Below are 18001 nucleotides of genomic sequence, written 5' to 3' on the forward strand. Positions count from 1 at the left end.
TAATCTCAACTCATTTAAATTTTAATAATCTCAACTCATTTTTATTTTACTAATCTCAACTTATTTAAATTTTACTAATCTCAACTCATTTAAATTTTACTAATCTCAACCCATCTAAATCTTACTAATCTTAGTTCATTTAAATCTATTCATTTTACTTTTTTTTTATTTTAAAAAAAAAAGTTTAATTTTCTTCATAATTAAATATCAATTTCATCATAAAAATATAAATAAATATTATGTTAAAGATTAATTAGATGTGACATCTTTTTAATCTTTGAGTTGTTAGGATACAAGTGGTACAACTTGATAGTTCTAAAACTCTCTTTATTTAACTTATTTATTTTATTTTAGTTATTTATTCATTCATTTATTTATTTTAATGAACTAATCTAAAATCGACCTATTTATTAGATGTAAGTCTTTTTTATCTCTGAGTGTTAAAACACAAGTTGTACTACTTGGTGGTTTTGAAACTCAATTTAAAAATCGAGAATTATAAAATATTTTTTTAGAGGATTAAATTAGATTTGACATCTTCTTTATTCCTTGAGTTTTGGGACACGAGTTGTACAACTTGATCGTCTTAAAACTCGTATTTTAATATATTTATTTAAATCAAACTCTTTTATTTTTCTAATTTGTCAAAACATTTTTTTATCACAAAACAAATTTTCTTTAAAACACACTCAACACATCCGTTTTTTTTTTAACCAAGAACTACATAGCTTTGATTTCTCCATCGCACCGGGAGATACGTAAGAGCAAGATCACATTCTTGTCAAGCACATAAATAAAATTTTCTTTTTTTTGTTCTTTATTTGTTAAGTACATATTTATTTCAAAATCATGTTTTAAATATAGTAATAATTGTCATTCATATTTAATAATAAAAAAAATATATACTTAAGTTAAAATTAATTTTGCACAATTAATTATAGGTAACCATTATTAACGGATGTCGTAGGGTGCTAATACCTTCCCTACGCATAATTGACTCCCGAACTCAAATTTGGTTTCAAAGACCATTTTTTCTATTTTTAAGGGTTTCCCAATATTTTTCCTGTTTTAAAATAAATTTTGGTGGCGATTCCATTGAATTCGAGAAACACTCGAAATTTTAGGCCGCGACACCCTTACTTGAATTTAAAAAAGTGTTTATGAAATAGCGTCAAACGCTTCTATAAGATTGTGCATAAACATATGTGTCTTCTTACTTGAACCTTTGCATAGTAAGTGATACTCAAATTCAACAAGAGTGACTCGTAGTCTTGAGCTTTATCTCTGACCTCAAACCCACAGACAACCTTTTCATAAGGTGTATTCTCAAAAGCTCGTACATTAATGATCATGCACGTCTATCCAATATAGTGAATACTCTAGGAATTACGCCTCCAAATTTTATAAGAAGCAACGCCACTTCCACATTCACATAATTGAGTTTATCAAGAGTACTCATGTAGCTAGATACTTCACTCCACATATAGTATAGATCTCATTAAGAGTTACTATTATCTCATCATATCATCGTTTCACGAATCATGCTTCTTTTATTTATAATAGTATGTTCATCTCAAATAACTACACAACTTGTTATTGAACTTAAATCTTGGGATCTCTAGTCTTTTATCATGAGTAACTTATTGATCTATAGGCAATAATCCATCATTTGGATGTATTTAGGACTTTCTCTCTAGCTAATCATTTCGTTAAACGATCTGCTAAATTTTCATTAGTGCATACATGATCTACTATAATAGCTCATTTAGAAAGTAGCCCTCTAATTGTGTTATGTTTACAACGTATATGGTGTCTCTTACTGTTATAATAATGATTCTTAAACTTTTTGCAATAGCCGCGGTACTATCGCTATGCATCAACACATCTACCATTGGTTTTTCCCATAAAGAGATCTCCCCTAGCAAGCATCTCAACCAACTTGCTTCTTCAATAGCGGTAGTTAATGTTATCATTTCATACTCCACAGTAGACTGAGTCAATATTATCTATTTCTTTGATTTCCAAGATACAACACCACCAGGTATGCTAAGTATATAACCACTGGTTACTTTGGAGTCATATGATAAAATGTTCCAATCAGCATCGTTGTATCCTCCAAGAACGACAGAAAATATTTGACAATGTAATTTGAGACTCATGGTCCTTTTAAGGTATCTCATGACTCATTTCATAATGTGTTAATGCTTTATAATAGGTCTACTGGTAAACCTGCACAATAGTCCCACGACATAGACAATGTTGGGTCTAGTGCAGTTAGTGGCATACTTGAGGTTGTCAATGAGGCTCGCATATTCAATTTGTCTAACATATCCAACAGTATTTTTGAAAAGTTTCACACTTGGATCACATGGTGCTTAAGTAGGTTTATATTCAAAGTATTTGCATTTCTTTAAGATTTTTTCACCTAGTAATCTTTATTCCAAGGATTATACTCGTTTTTCTGAGCTCTTTCATATCAAAATTGTTTCTCAACAATGATTTCACAATATTTACATCATGAATTTTTCAACCAAATATAAGTAAGTTGTCTACAACGGGACATATAATAATGCAAATGCCAATTTCATATTTGTAATAAATACATTTGTCACTTTCATTACCTTTAAACTCATTCGATATAATCAATTTATCAAACTTTTCATGTCATTACTTAGGAGCTTGTTTAAAACAATACAAACATGTATCTAACTTACATGTCTTGTTTTCTTGTCCATGAATCACGAAACCTTCGGGTTGTTCCATATAGATTTCTTCTTCCAAATCACCATTTAGAAAAGCAGTTTTGGCATCCATTTGGTGTATCATTAAGTTATGAATAACACCAAGTGAAATGAGTACCCTAACGGATGTAATTCTAGTGACCAGTGAAAAAGTGTCGAAGAAAATTATATTTTCTCTTTGTCTAAAATATTTGGCTACAAAGTAAGAATTATATTTATCAAAAGTTCATTCGGATTTTAGTTTCTTTTTCAAGATCCATTTACAACCTATTGGTTTGCAACAATGAGACAAGTCCACTAAATATTAGGTCATGTTAAACTTTAGAGGATCCATCTCACCATTTATAGCTTCTTGCCATAAATCTACATCCTACAATGACAAAGTTTCTTGAAGATTTACAGGATCCTCTTCTATGGCAAATGTCGTATAATTGGATTCGTAATTTTAAGTAACTCTAACTCTCTTACTTCTTCGAGGTTTTGTTTCTCCTTGTTTGTTGTTTTTAGTGCTCCTCATCATTGGAACATGACTTGGTTTGCTACCCCCACTATTTTTTGATTTGAAAGGAATTTTATTTTCATAGAAATCAACATTATTAAAATCTATGATCACTTAGGTCATAAAAACCTATATGATGTGTTGTTTACTGCATATCCAATGAATACACATTCATAGGCTCTATTGGCGAGTTTAACTCGTTTCGAATCGAAGATTCTGATATAAGCTAGACAACCCCAAGTTCGAAAATAAGACAAGTTTCGTTGTCTTTTCATCAAAATCTCATAAGGAAATGTTTTGTTTTTAGATTTATGAACTCTATTCAAAACATAGCAAACAATCAATATTATTTTCCCCCACTAATGAGATGCAGCACTAGAGTTAAGCAAAATAACAACAACTATTTCAATAAGAGTTCTATTTCATTCATTTCAAGCAAATACGGTGCAGTAGTTTCATGTATAATTCATTGCAATTTATAAAACTCGTTAAACAAACTACAATCATACTCGATTTCTTTATCACTACGAAACTTCTTAATCATTCTATTAAATTGATTTTCAATTTCAATTACAAAAATTATAAACATGTCAAACGCTTCACTTGTATTTTTCATTAGATATACAAAAGTATAGTATGAACGATCGTCAATAAAAGTGATAAAATAACATTTTATATTTCCTGTTAAAGTCTCGTCAAATTCACATATATCGACATGTATTAAATCTAAAAGCTCATATTCCCTAACTACTGATATATATGAACACTTTGCTATTTTAGCTTAACTACGAAAATCAAATTTTTCAAAATCATTTAAAGAGAACTTTGGAATCACATGTTTTCTCACATGACAGAGTCTAACATGTCAAATATTAAAACCATACAACATGTAAGTAGGAAGAGACATTTTATTAATTTTAACATTCAATTTAAACATGCCATCAGTGGCGTACTATTTCCCAACAAAATACCATTTTTTTTAAAATGTTGTACAAATTTGCCCTTATAAACTGAGAAAACCATCCCTTAATCAGAAGAAAATCAAACTTTTCCTTATTTCTGGAGTCTCCATCATGATCATCAAAATTATGTTCTTTCTAGAAGTGAACATTAATTTCACATCTCCAATTCAGCAACATTAGTGGTGTGGAAAACACTTTCTATCTTCAGCAACAATGTATGTTTTAAAATAATACATTCATAGCAAACATGGCGTGAGACATCAGTGTCTATACACCATCTATCTGACCCACAAACAATGTTGTTTTCAGTTATCATTGCAATAAATTGTTCTTCTGTCAAGTTTGCATGTTGAGCAGAGTTTAGCTTGTTCCCAACTTGTGTGCCTTATAACCTTATTTCCCACATTTAAAGCATAAAAATGGTAGGATAGAGTCACTTATACGAGGTGGTTGCTACTTTATAATTAAGACATTTGGAGGGTTATCATTTTTGTTGTTATTCTTTATATTGCGGTTTTGATTCTTGTTGGAATAGAGTCATTTCTACGTGGTGGTTGTTGTTCTTTATATTGTAGTTTAGAAAACTTTTTAAGAGATTTAAATTATTAATATAATAATTTTTCAGTAATTAAAAAAAGGTTTAAATATATTTTTGGTCCCTGTAAATATAATATTTTTTAATTTTGGTCATTGTAATTTTTTTTGTTTACATCCCTGTAATATAAAAAAAAAATTGTCCTAAACGTTAAGTAGACGTTACAAAAACGTTAATTGACAAAGAGAAACAATTTTTTGTCCTTGTAAATATAACACTTTTCAGTTTTAGTCATTGAAAAATATTTTTTTGAATTTTATCCATCCAATATTCAAAAAAATTATTTTTTATCCTCAATGTCTGTGATGAAATGCAATAATTTGAATAGTTATTTTAACAAGATACTTCTAAAAATTTATAGTTAATTATTTTTCTATTAATTTATCTTTATAATTTTAACTAAAATCTTCTTTTACGAATTATTGTATAAATTTTAACTATAAATAAATATTTTAAATATTGCTAGGATAAAATTCAAAAAAAATATTTTCATAACTTAAAACTGTTATATTTACATGAACCAATCAATTAACGTTTTTATAACATGCACTTAACGTTAAAGATAAAAAATAATATTTTTTTAATATTACATAGATGTAAATAAATAAAATAAATAATTACAAAAATTAAAATAAATAAAAAATTGTATTTATATGAATAAAAAATATATTTAAACAATATTTTTCAACGACTAAAGAGAAAAATGATACTACACTATGGATTTAGACTGATTGTTAATATAAAATATAAAAGACTTTATACCGAAAGAGTCATTAAACCCAAAGTTGAAAAACGAAAAATTAGAGATTATATAAGATTAAAAACCCATCTAACCTTTTATTAAATAAAATAAAATTATTTTAAACATCAAATTTAATAATTTTGAAGTGAGAAAAGCATCAAAACAGCACACAAAACCCACACAGTTCCTACCTAAATACGTACACTATCTAAATTCTAATAACCTCAGTAGCTACATCGAAACTTCACCATGTCAATTCACTCATCCAAACACGCCCTTACCACTTACGCCTCCATATTCCTCTTCCTACTTATCGAAATTTCAACGCCGATCAAAGTTATCGCCGGCGACCCCCACTTCATCAGTTTCCGATCACCAAACCTCTATCCAGAAGGTCTAGCGTGGGACCCAACAAAACAACACTTCCTCACTGGATCCTTCCATCACCGCACCATCTCATCAATCTCAGACGCCGGCGTCGTCCAAACCCTAATTTCCGACTCCTCCCTCCCCGAAAACGTAACCGTTTTAGGTCTCGCCGTCGATTCACGCAACAACCGCGTCCTCGCCGCGATCCACGCCGTGCAACCTCTCCCTCCTTTCAACGCACTCGCCGCCTACGACCTAAAATCCGGCCAGCGTCTCTTCCTCTCACTCCTCCCCTCCGATGAACACGCCATCGCAAACGACGTCGCTGTTGACTTCAACGGAAACGCTTACGTCACGAACTCCATCGGCAACTTCATCTGGAAGGTCAACGCGAAAGGAGAAGCTTCGATCTTCTCGAAATCGCCGAGGTTCACGGAACATCCAGTGGACCGCGATACACCGTATAGTTTCTGCGGACTCAACGGTATTGCTTACGTCAGCAGTGGCGGTTACCTCTTGGTGGGGCAATCCAATACGGGTAAGATGTTTAAGGTTGATGCGGAGGATGGCACCGCTAGGCACGTGCTTCTTAATGAAGATCTCACGGCTCCTGATGGTGTCGTTTTGAGGAGTGACGGTGTCGTTTTGGTGGTTTCGCCAGAAGTGAATAAGTTGTGGTTTCTCAAGAGCAATAGTGGATGGAATGAGGGTGTGGTTTATGACAAAATTGACCTTGATGATGAAGGGTACCCTACTTCGGTTGTTGCGAGGGAGAGGGATAAGGCGTATGTGTTGTATGGGTATTTCAGTGAGGGTGTTTTGGGAAATTCAGAGAGGGAGAGTTTTAGAATTGAGGAAGTTAGGTCACCGAAGGAGAGTGAAGATGAGAATGTTTGGATTTATGTGATGATTGGATTCGGCTTGGTTTATTTCTTGTATTGGAGGTTTCAAATGGGTCAGCTTGTGAAGAATATGGATAAAAAGATCAATTGATTTATTTGTAAGATCAAAGTTTGTATTTTAATCCCAACATGTTGTTTGACTTTAGATCAATTCAGTGCTTTTTTTACAGGGAAATGTTACTAAGTATATGAAATTGTTAGTTTCAAAGGTTTGGTTAGGTTCATATGAGTGAAAATTCTCCCATTTTAGTTTTTTGTGCCACGCTCTTAAGAGCTTAATGTGGTTCCTAGAATATAATGCTCTATTCCATATTGAAAAACAAAATTAATTATATTTGATGGAAATTCATGCTTTTATCATTTGGATTGTTGTTTTTTATATATTTATATTGTTTTTACATGTTTTATATAAATATTAAGTTAATGAATGCGGCATTGTGCTATGTCGCCACAATCCTCTTACTCACTATTTCAGAATATTCTCATTTCATGATAAGGCATATAAATAAATAAAATAATATAAACGGGGAAAGGAAAAAATTTATGGAAAATAAAGTAGGTCTATTATTACCTAAATATTATTTAATTCAAAATAACAAAGCCACACATCAAACTCAACTATGTATAATTCATTAGATTATTTTCTCGTTTTTAATTGTTGCTTTAAAGTTATTTACACGTAATTAGAAGATTAATAAATTATTCATTTTTATAAAATTATTTAATTGTTTTTATAATACATTTAACTATTTATTATCTTATTTCATTTTTTTTATCTCTAGAATAAGTATTAAATTTTGAAATTGACAAATAAATAATAATATAAATTTTAAAAATATAAAGTTGAATTGTGTTCGGAATACAGAAAAGTTAAGGGTGAAATAATAAGGAGGTGGTATATTTAATTTTTATCCTCTATAAAATATTAATAATGTTAATTACTAATATTTTATGGTTGTTCCAAAAATAAAAACAGTAATATAAATTTTCAGCAAAAGCAAAAATTAAGAATGAACTAAGAATTATTACTTGAAATCATCTTGGTTTGTATTCCTTGCATGATAAACATAAGCTTCCATTATTGCTTTGCCAAATATTGTTGCTTGTAATTGAAGGGCTGTACCATTTTTTGATAACAGGAGACAACTTATCCTAGCTAGCAGTAGCAACAAAACATCTGTACAATCTTATTCTTCTCTAAAATTTATTTTTATTAGTAGTTAGTACTCAAATCAATGCTTACGTTTTCTTTATGTTAAAGGTTACTACTTCATGATTGTGCTTTGTTATGTGTTCTCTTGCAACAGAATGTTCTTTGAACTTACATGATTCTATAAGGCTACTTGTTTTGTTTGTTTGTTAACATCACAGAAGAAAACATAGACTTTGTAATGTTATGTAGAAACTATTTACTTCTTGTACAAAAAAAAAAAAAAATTTACTTCTTGTACAAAAAAAAAAACTATTTACCTGACATGAATGTTTGAAAACAGAACACCTAAAAAGGTTTTTTTTTCTGCAATAACCCTCTTTCAAAATTTTTTTATTAATATATTTTTATTTCAAAAATATATACTAAAATACTCTATTTTTATTTTTAGTTATAAGTCGTCATTTGAAATGACAATTTCTTTAAGGAATTCCAAGTTTTAAATGGCAACTTCCCACAAGATTTTTAAAATAAAAAATTCAAATTTTTTTAAATTTTTAATGAAATAACATAAATATTATATATATAATTAATTAATATAATTGATAAAAGTACATAAAAATAAAAAAGTTAAATTACGATAAAATTTTAGTAAACCCAAGTTCCAAATGGACATTTATCAAAGGTATTTTTGTTTAAAAAAAATTATTTTAATTTTTATTGAAATAACAAAAGTAATATATATATATATATAGGTATATAATTCATAAAAATAGATAAATAGAAATTTTAAATTACGATAAAATTTTAGTAAGTCCAAGTTCCAAATGCCGATTTTCCAAAGGTTTTAAAAAAAAAATGATTTCAATTTTTTTTCAATCTTTATTGAAATAACAAAAATAATATATATAATTAATATAATTCATAAAAATAGATAAATTGAAATTTTAAATGATGATAAAATTTTAGGAAGTCCAAGTTCGAAATGCCGATTTTAAATGATTTCCCAATTTTTTTTCAATTTTTATTGAAATAACACAAATAATATACATATATATATAATTATAATTAATATAATTCATAAAAATACATAAATAAAAAATTTAAATTACGATAATTGACTAGAGTTGGTTGTAACATTTGGACAATGTTTTCGAGTATGACTACTTAATCGACACAGTCAACATTTTCTTGGTACTTTTTCTTTAACGTCCATTTGAGTTCTAATACGAGTACTATTTGGACGGCCTTTTTTAATTCTCCGCATTTGAGAATTGTGATACAATGTTCCACCTTCATATGTGGGCCAATATCTTTCATTAGGTATAGGTAGAAACTCTTCTTTGTAGATGTTAAATACATTAACAATCCTGTACACGTCAGGTAGAAGCACTAAATAGTTTTGACGAGCATAAAAACATGCAGTTATGACATGTGAACAAGGAACATGTATAGCCCGAAATTTTCCACAATGACACCATTTTCTTTGAAGGTTGACTTCAAAATAACCAATTGGTTGCACCTCTCTTGGGCTTACTGTTTCATGCACCATGAAAGAATAATGATTTTGGTCGAATTGTATGACTTGGTGAGTATTAGATTTACCAACTTCACATTTAATCTTGTTCATGCAATCGTCTGTGTATACTCGACCAGAAGCTAATGATGCATGATGTTGTTGTCCCCTTTTTGCATATAAAACTCCCAATCTATAGTATGTTGATTGTACCAAAGCAGTAATTGGGAGATTGTGTGTACCCTTGAGCACTGCGTTGATTGACTTAGAAATATTTGTTGTCATGTGTCCCCATCGTTGACCTTGAGAATAAGCCATAGTCCATTGTTCTGGGATTTTCCATCTTGATTTCATTGCGGTAATATTTGAATGATGGCTCATTTAATGCATATCCTGTTAGAAATGATGTAAAAATTATCAAATATGATAAAGTGATAAGTGGAAAATATACTAAGAAGAATTAGATCATTACCCATACAAACAAGAATTCTTTGAAGTTGCTTGTCCTTGAACTCTTTCATGAAATTTTTTGCAATGTGTCGGATGCAGTACACATGTGTTGACGGAGGATCATGCCAACGATTATTTGGATTATGGCTAAATTACATTTGTGGTCCCTTAACTTAATTTCAGGTAACGTTTTAGTCATTTATCTTTTTTTTTTTTCCCGAGTTAGTCCTTTATTTTAATTTTAAGTGGCAATTTGATATTTTATGTTTTAAAATTTCAACAATGTTATCATTTTTTATACAAAAATTCAAAAAAATCATCAAAATTTTCAACCAAAACCCATAAAATTAATAATCATCTTCAATATAATGCAAATTTTATCAAATCCATAACTTAAATATTCAAATACATTCATATTTTCATCTCCAACAACATCAAATAAAGAATGAAAATATGAGTTTATTTTAAGATTTAAGTTATGAATTTGATTAAATTTGTATTTTATTGAAGATGATAATGAATTTTATGGGTTTTGTTTGAAAAACTTGATGATTTTTTTGAATTTTTGTAAAAAAATGACAACATTGTTGACATTTTAAAACATAAAATATCAAATTGTCACTTAAAATTAAAATAAATGACCAACTCGAGAAAAAAAATATAAAGGACTAAAACATTACCTGAAATTAAGTTAAGGGACCGCTGATGTAATTTAGCATTTGGATTATTATAAGCACTTTTTATGGATTCGTGTCTATCTGAAATCAAACAAACGTAGACTTGAGGTGTTACATACCTTCTTAGATTTTTCAAAAAAAAGATTCTAACACCCCCTGTCTCACCTTCCACAAGTGCATAAGCAATGAGAATTGTATTTTTGTTTCCATCTTATGCAATAACAAGCAAAAGAGTCCTCTTGTATTTTCCACACAACCAAGTTCCATCCACTGAGACAAATGATTTACAAAATTTAAACCCAGATATGCACGGAGGGAAAGCCCAGAATATTCGTTTGAAAATTTTTGCTATTAGAATATGCAAGTGATACTTCCATTTCCACAATTGTTCCTGGAAGAAATTTTTGCATAGTCAACAACCACCTTGGAAGGTTATTGTAAGACTTTTCCCAGTTCCCATAAATCATTTCGATAGCTTTGTTCTTTTCCATCCATGTCTTTCTATAGGTGATTGTGTAGTTGTATCGTTCGTGAATATGTGCAATGATCACCTTCACTTTAATTGATGAATCAGCTATCAAAAGTGACTTTATGTTTTCGCATATGATGTTAGAGTCAAGCTTGATATGATCCTGTGACATAGAGGAATTTGCGCAATTGTGGGGTCCCTTCAAACGACCAATCACCCATTGCTTACTTTTTTGACTAAAATTTTATTGTAATTTAAATTTTCTATTTATCTATTTGTATGAATTATGTTAATTATATATATATATATATATATATATATAGATATATATATATATATATATATATATATATATTACTTGGGTTTATTAAAATTTTATCATAATTTAAAATTTTTATTTATTTATTTTTATGTATTTTTATCAATTATATTAATTAATTATATATATAATATTTATGTTATTTCATTAAAAATTTTAAAAAAATTGAATTTTTTTTTTTAAAAAAAGAAATCCTTTGGGAAGTTGCCTTTTAAAAAGTGAGATTGTTTAAGGAAGTCGTCATTCCAAATGACGACTTGTTACTTAGAAGAAAAAAAGAGGATATTTAAGTATATAATTTTGAAAAGGGAGTATTTAATTTTTTTTGGAAAAAGGGATATTGAAAAAGAAAATCCCTAAAAAGCTCCAATTCCTATAAAATAAAACTTAAAAGTTATACTTTTTGTCCATTTATTTTTTTTAAATTTATGGTTTTAGTCTCTAAATTTTTTTAATTAAGTTCAATCGTAAATTTTGAAAGAAAAAAAAATTAAATGACATAACAAGTGATAATATAATTTCAAAAGTGATATGATGATTAATATAATAATACATTATATAACAACATTTTTACTTATTGTCAAACAATTTATGGAATATTTATTTTATTTTGAATAATTTTAGTTACAAATATTTTTTAAAGTGTTAAACGCTATCATATCACTAATGACACCACAAAATTCCTGCTTTAAAAAATTGAAAGACAAAATCTCGAATGTTGAAATGGTGGAATCAAAATTCTAAATTGGATAAAACATGGGCTCAAAATTACAACTAAACTAATTAAAAAAACTATAATTTTGTAATAATGGTATACATCTATATACACAAAATAAACACATAAATGCATTGTATATCTAATTTTTTAATGTATTATAAAATTACAAAATGTGTTTATATATTAAAACATCTTAGGTATAGCGTAAGTGATTGCTGCACAATATATGTAAGTGTTATAAATTTAAGGGTAATTGAATAAAAAAACTAGATAGTAATCGAATTCCACTACACGAAATGAGATATATAACAACAATTTTTTCGCAGCGACAATCAATTTGCTAGAAACAACATGCATATGACCTCGACTTATTTAAGTCATTGTAATAAGATTTATTTTTTCTCAATAATATCATTGTTGTTGATAAAAATGACTTATGCCAATAATAATTAATGTCTGTAGTATTTCAATTTTTTCCGACTAATTAAAAATTATAAAAATAAGTCATATGTTTGATTTTAATATTTGTCATAATTTTAATATTTATCATAAAAGGGTTCCTGGTTCTGGTCCCCTTTGGTTTCGGTTCTGGTTCTAGTTCATGGTTCCATCTGATTCTTGTTCTTGGTTCCCTCTATTTTGATTCCTAGTTCTCTCTGATTCTGATTCCTGGTATCCTCTTGTTTTGGTTATGGTTCTCAGTTCTCTCTAGTTCTGGTTATGGTTTATGGTTCCCTCTGTTTCTGGTTCTTCTGATTCACTCTACTTCTGGTTCCTTCTAGTTTTGGTTCCCTCTGGATCTTGGTTTTTGGTTTCCTCTTCCCTTTGGGTCTGGTTTCCTCGAGGGGGAAGACTTGTTTTCATTTTTAAGCTAGTTAGAGTTTTTGTCAGTAAGTGATATGAAACATGAAATTAGTTACGAAAGAATACGCTAATTCAAAACAAGAGAAAATTCAATCAGAACAAATCAAAAGAGTATAACAAATATTCAACTTTTGTGGTAAATAATTTTAAACTCATATATGTAATAATTTTATAATTTTGTTTTTAGTATTATTCCTTTAATTTAAATTTGATTTACCTTTAATTTGAATACTTGGTGTGTTCACGTATGTCTTCTTAGACCTCACAATCATAAATCAATCAAAAAATAATAAGAACAAAATATTTCTTTTTTCTATCAAAAAGTACTCAAAACAAATTTACATTGATGTCTCTTGCGACAAATTTTTTTATCAATCTAAAATTATTATACACTCGAAATCCCCAATGAAGTCGTCAAAGACATCAATCTAAGGTTGTGTTTCATTTAACGCACTTGTTTTATTTCCATTTTTTTTTTGTTCTATAAAAAAATATGTTTGCTCTCATTCAGACATTCGAGATTTATAATTTAATTTTAGTATTTTTATAAGTTATATTCAATTATTTTCATTTTATTCTTGGGTTATAATAATTTTTATTTTATTTCCTTATTAAGCCTTGGGCTAAGTACAACCAACATCAAACACTAATGAGTTATATATGCATCTAAATTCATTTTTAGGTTTATTATTATTATTATTATTATTATTATTATTATTATCTTTAATAAAATAAAAATTCATGTTATTCAAAATTAACGTGAGTAAAAAGATTGGCTAAGATGTTACATTTTGTCAATCTTATTTTTATTACGTCTGAGTTGTGACAATTTGATGATCTTAAGCTCTAAATAACATTATCTTTTAATAACATAAGACCGACTGAGATACAACACATTGTCAGTGATAACTTAAGGCATTTGAGTTGTAACAATTTGGTGATATTACACTTTCTTAACCAAATTCAAAGAAACAACCAAACACACTCATCAAAATCAATTTATCATATTTGATGTATTTTTCCTTCATCAAATCAACAATCTTTTTTTTACTACATCAAACTTTTTGCAACATAAACGCATTTATTTAAAAGCGATCAACACATCCATATTTTCTACCAATAATTACGTAGTTTTGATTTCTCCATTGCACTATCAGATATGTAGGAGCAAAATCACACTTTTGTCAAACACAATAACAATAAATCTTTTCTCTTTAGTTTTAGTCATCTTTTATTTTAAAATTATCTTCATAAAAACATAATTTATATTTGCATTTTAAAAAGGAGAAATAAATTTATATAAGTTAACATTAATTTTGCACAATTAATTCTAGGTAATCGTAATATACTAATACGTTTTCTACACATAATCGACTATGGAACACAAAATTTTGTTTGAAAGACCATTTTTTTTGTTTTTAAGAGTTTCCCAATATTTTTTCTATTTTAAAATAAACTTTAGTAGTGACTCCATTGAATTTGAGAAACACTCGAAATTTTAAACTTAACAGCTGACGACTCTACTTGGTACCATTGGAGAGTCAAAGCTACATAATTAATTGTACAATATATTTTTTAACTTCTATATTTATTTACTTTATGTGTTTATTATTTGTTAGTCATTTTCTTGTGGACATATATATGTTTTTAGTATTTTGTGTTATCTACTGGAATATGTTTCTCTTCACACACGTTACAAATTCATTTTATATACACTTAGTATTTGAATATACATCTTACTTGGTTGATTCCAAATTCTCTAAATACTAATACAAGACAACAACAAGAAGCTATTTATTAAATTTGTTTAATTTTAATAATTTAATTTTTCTTATTGATTATATAATTTGTTCTTGTATTTTTATCTTAAAATTTTATGTTATACTTCTAATAAATTATTTTTTGGTTTTTGTGACTTGAAATTGTAGGTCAAATAAGAGTGTTTCAACTACTTCTCAAATAAATGTTTAAAGTCAAAGTCTACAGAAGAAATAATATAATTGCCGGAATCACAATTTTATTTGTTGATTACACCAATATTTTAGCTTTTAATTTTATGAAAACAAGTCTATTTATAATTTAAATATTTTACGTAAAGGGGATAATTTATGACATTTTATCTCACTAATTAATATTATGTAGTTTGTGTATACATTTTCTGATAATTTTGGTTACATAATATTGTAATATAATTTATTTTTGAATATTTATGACAATTTAAAATATAAACATAATTGATATGAATTTTAAAAATAAAAGTTGGTAAAAAAAATGTGATTAGATTTTTATTAAATGACATAAGCATTTGAAAAATACAATTTATTCCAAATATTCTAGTTATTTAGACATAACAGATATAATAACAATTTGTATAGTCGATTAAAACAACTTATTGCAATAATTTTAGTTGTTGATAAAAATATTTACCTCAAGATTTTCAATCATATAATTGTCGTTGAAACTATTTATAAAAGTGATATCAAATATATTTGCAAAACTTTTAGCAACATTACTTAGAACAACGACATGCAACAACAATTTTGTTGTTGAGAAAACACATTTTTTAGTATTTTTCTGTTTTTCTTAATAACATTTATTGATGTTAATTTTTTTTTTCTTTGTAGTGTTAATTTATTATCCTTCCCATAATAATTATGAAATTTTCAAAACAAAAAAAAAGTGCATAAAGCCAAATACAATGTTGTATTTAGTTTTCAAGGAAATTTTATTTATTTATCTCCAAATATACCATCTAACTAATATACTATACATCCCTTTTAAATTATTATTTTCTAATGTGTATTTATGATAATGAGAAAATACACTGTTAATAAAATTAATTTGATTAAATTCTTATTTTCTTCCTTTTATTTATAAAATCTCTTTAATTTATTTGAAACTATCAAATATCGCAATTAATGCGGGATAGAGTGAGTAAATAATATTGCAAAAAGTAGTAATAATTTTGTTGACTCAACCTACAAGCAACTTAAAAGTTAATATATGATATACTAGATTTCATGTAGTTGGCAAGCGACGGTACCCCAACCCATACAATGAATAAAATATCTTAAGAACACAAAAAAAAATTAACACTAGATCTCCATCTAAAATTTTAAAATGACGAATGACTTATTGCAACAATAATATAGAGAACAGAAAAAAAGACACAATTTTTATCAAACTTGAATCGATAAAGAAAAAAACACCTCCACAAATTAAGGTGTGAAGAGATCTCCAAATAAATTGTGGATGGAACATGAATAAAAATGGGTATAGAATCTATCTCTAATTCTCTTGGATCCATAACAATTACTCCCATCTTATTAAAGAATTCATTTCGTTTAAAATAATGGCCATAACTCTATTTTTATACACAACAACATTGATCATTTCCATCTTAAAATTCTACACTCACTATTGCAAAAATTTAAAGTTAGTTGTTATTGATTATTTGTGAGAAATTTTTTAACTAAAAATTATGTTTAATGATTTTGATTGTATTATTAGTTTAAACTTTTTGTATTAATTAGAATCTACAAAAATGATTTTTAAAATTAAAGTAGTGATTTTTTTCTACTACTATAACCTCACACATAAATGCAAAATTCTGAATTCAAATATAAGATAATATGTTCAATTTAAGAATTTTGACAATTGTCACTTCATCTAAAACTTAACGATTAATTACTAGTATAATAATCAAATACAAATAAATTTTTACTTTACGTAAATATTTACATAAAAAGATTATTTTATCTAATAAATATTTTTATTTTAAACAAACCGATCCTTAATCTCCTAAAATGAAAGAAGCTAAATGAAGATAAGAAATTAATTAGAAGAAAATCAAGCTGTGTAACAAAAAGAAAGATAAAAACGTTGACTCGTTAATGGAGCAAAAACTAATAAAATAAGTTAATCCATATATAGTTTGATGATCACTGATCATGTATATTTATATATAATCACTAAACAAAGGAAAACAAGTTATTGAAATAAGCTAATTTTGACATTTTGTCCTTATACAATTGCAGTATCCAAGGACAAAGAAAAAGAAATGAAAATTACATCCCTAAACATACTCCTCACATCTTCATTCACAATAACATATGCTATGGACAACCAATATAATAATCATCAGGGAATGAAACTTTGTTATCTTTGAAAGGACCAAGCTTATTGTGGCATAGAGAAGGTCCAGATGGTGGCACTGGCCCTTTTGGTAATTGACTTTCAAATAAGCTTTTGAAGTCTCTAACACACTCAACTCTTGAAACAATTCCCAAAAGTAGTAGCAATGTAACAACAAAAGTAACCAAACTTGAGTTTAAACCAAATCTTTGAGGATACCACATGGCTATAGGTAGCTAGCTACTTTTATTTTTCACTTCTCCTAAATGAGACAATTTAAACTCTATCAATGTTTTCTAAGGAGCTAGAATGTCTAATCTAATTATATATATACACAATTAATTTATCTTGAAATTGTAGTATGTTGAAATTTGTTCCATCGAGGAAAACGAATCAATGTATTATATTTTTTTGGGTACAAACCAATTAATGTGTTATATTATAATATAATTTGTTGCATGTTTTTTCAACGCGGTACGTATTGATGAAAATTATAAATCATGAAAAGCTACATTTTCTTTAGTGAATAATTAGTTGTTTTGAACATATGTATGTGAAAACGTTGGTTTATGTTGAATATGAGAACAGCAGCAGCCGTTTTAGAAAACATGACAAAATGGGACTTTTGAAACTCATGTCCACCAAATCAGAACTTGAAAAACATGTTTGTATATATGTACATGGAGATCATGGGGAATAACTCTTGACTTAGCTGATAAAAATAATTATTGACTTAGTTATGTTTCTCATTCAAGTATTTTTTTATGGATGTTAATTTTTTTTATCATTTTAATTTTTGCCTTAAAAAATCGTTGTAATAATCTTAAACTCAAGTTAAGAAAAACCCAAATATTATATTAAAGTTTAAAAACTGTTTATAAAAAATGATATCTT

General features: G+C 27.6%; 2 protein-coding genes across 2 annotated transcripts; one reads left to right on the forward strand and one right to left on the reverse strand.

The window, feature by feature from the left end:
- The first annotated feature begins 5619 nt into the window (after positions 1-5619).
- On the forward strand, positions 5620-7170 carry LOC101508135 (uncharacterized). Its single transcript, XM_004498264.4, has one exon. It carries the CDS (start codon positions 5789-5791, stop codon positions 6899-6901), a length of 1113 nt encoding a protein of 370 aa, XP_004498321.1. The 5' UTR covers positions 5620-5788; the 3' UTR covers positions 6902-7170.
- Positions 7171-9140: 1970 nt separating this feature from the next.
- LOC140920119 (uncharacterized) lies at positions 9141-9830 on the reverse strand. Its single transcript, XM_073367444.1, has one exon. The coding sequence runs from the start codon at positions 9828-9830 to the stop codon at positions 9141-9143; it is 690 nt and encodes a 229-aa protein (XP_073223545.1).
- Positions 9831-18001: the final 8171 nt, after the last annotated feature.

Source organism: Cicer arietinum, chromosome 4 (assembly GCF_000331145.2).
Source record: "Cicer arietinum cultivar CDC Frontier isolate Library 1 chromosome 4, Cicar.CDCFrontier_v2.0, whole genome shotgun sequence".
NCBI lineage: Eukaryota > Viridiplantae > Streptophyta > Magnoliopsida > Fabales > Fabaceae > Cicer > Cicer arietinum.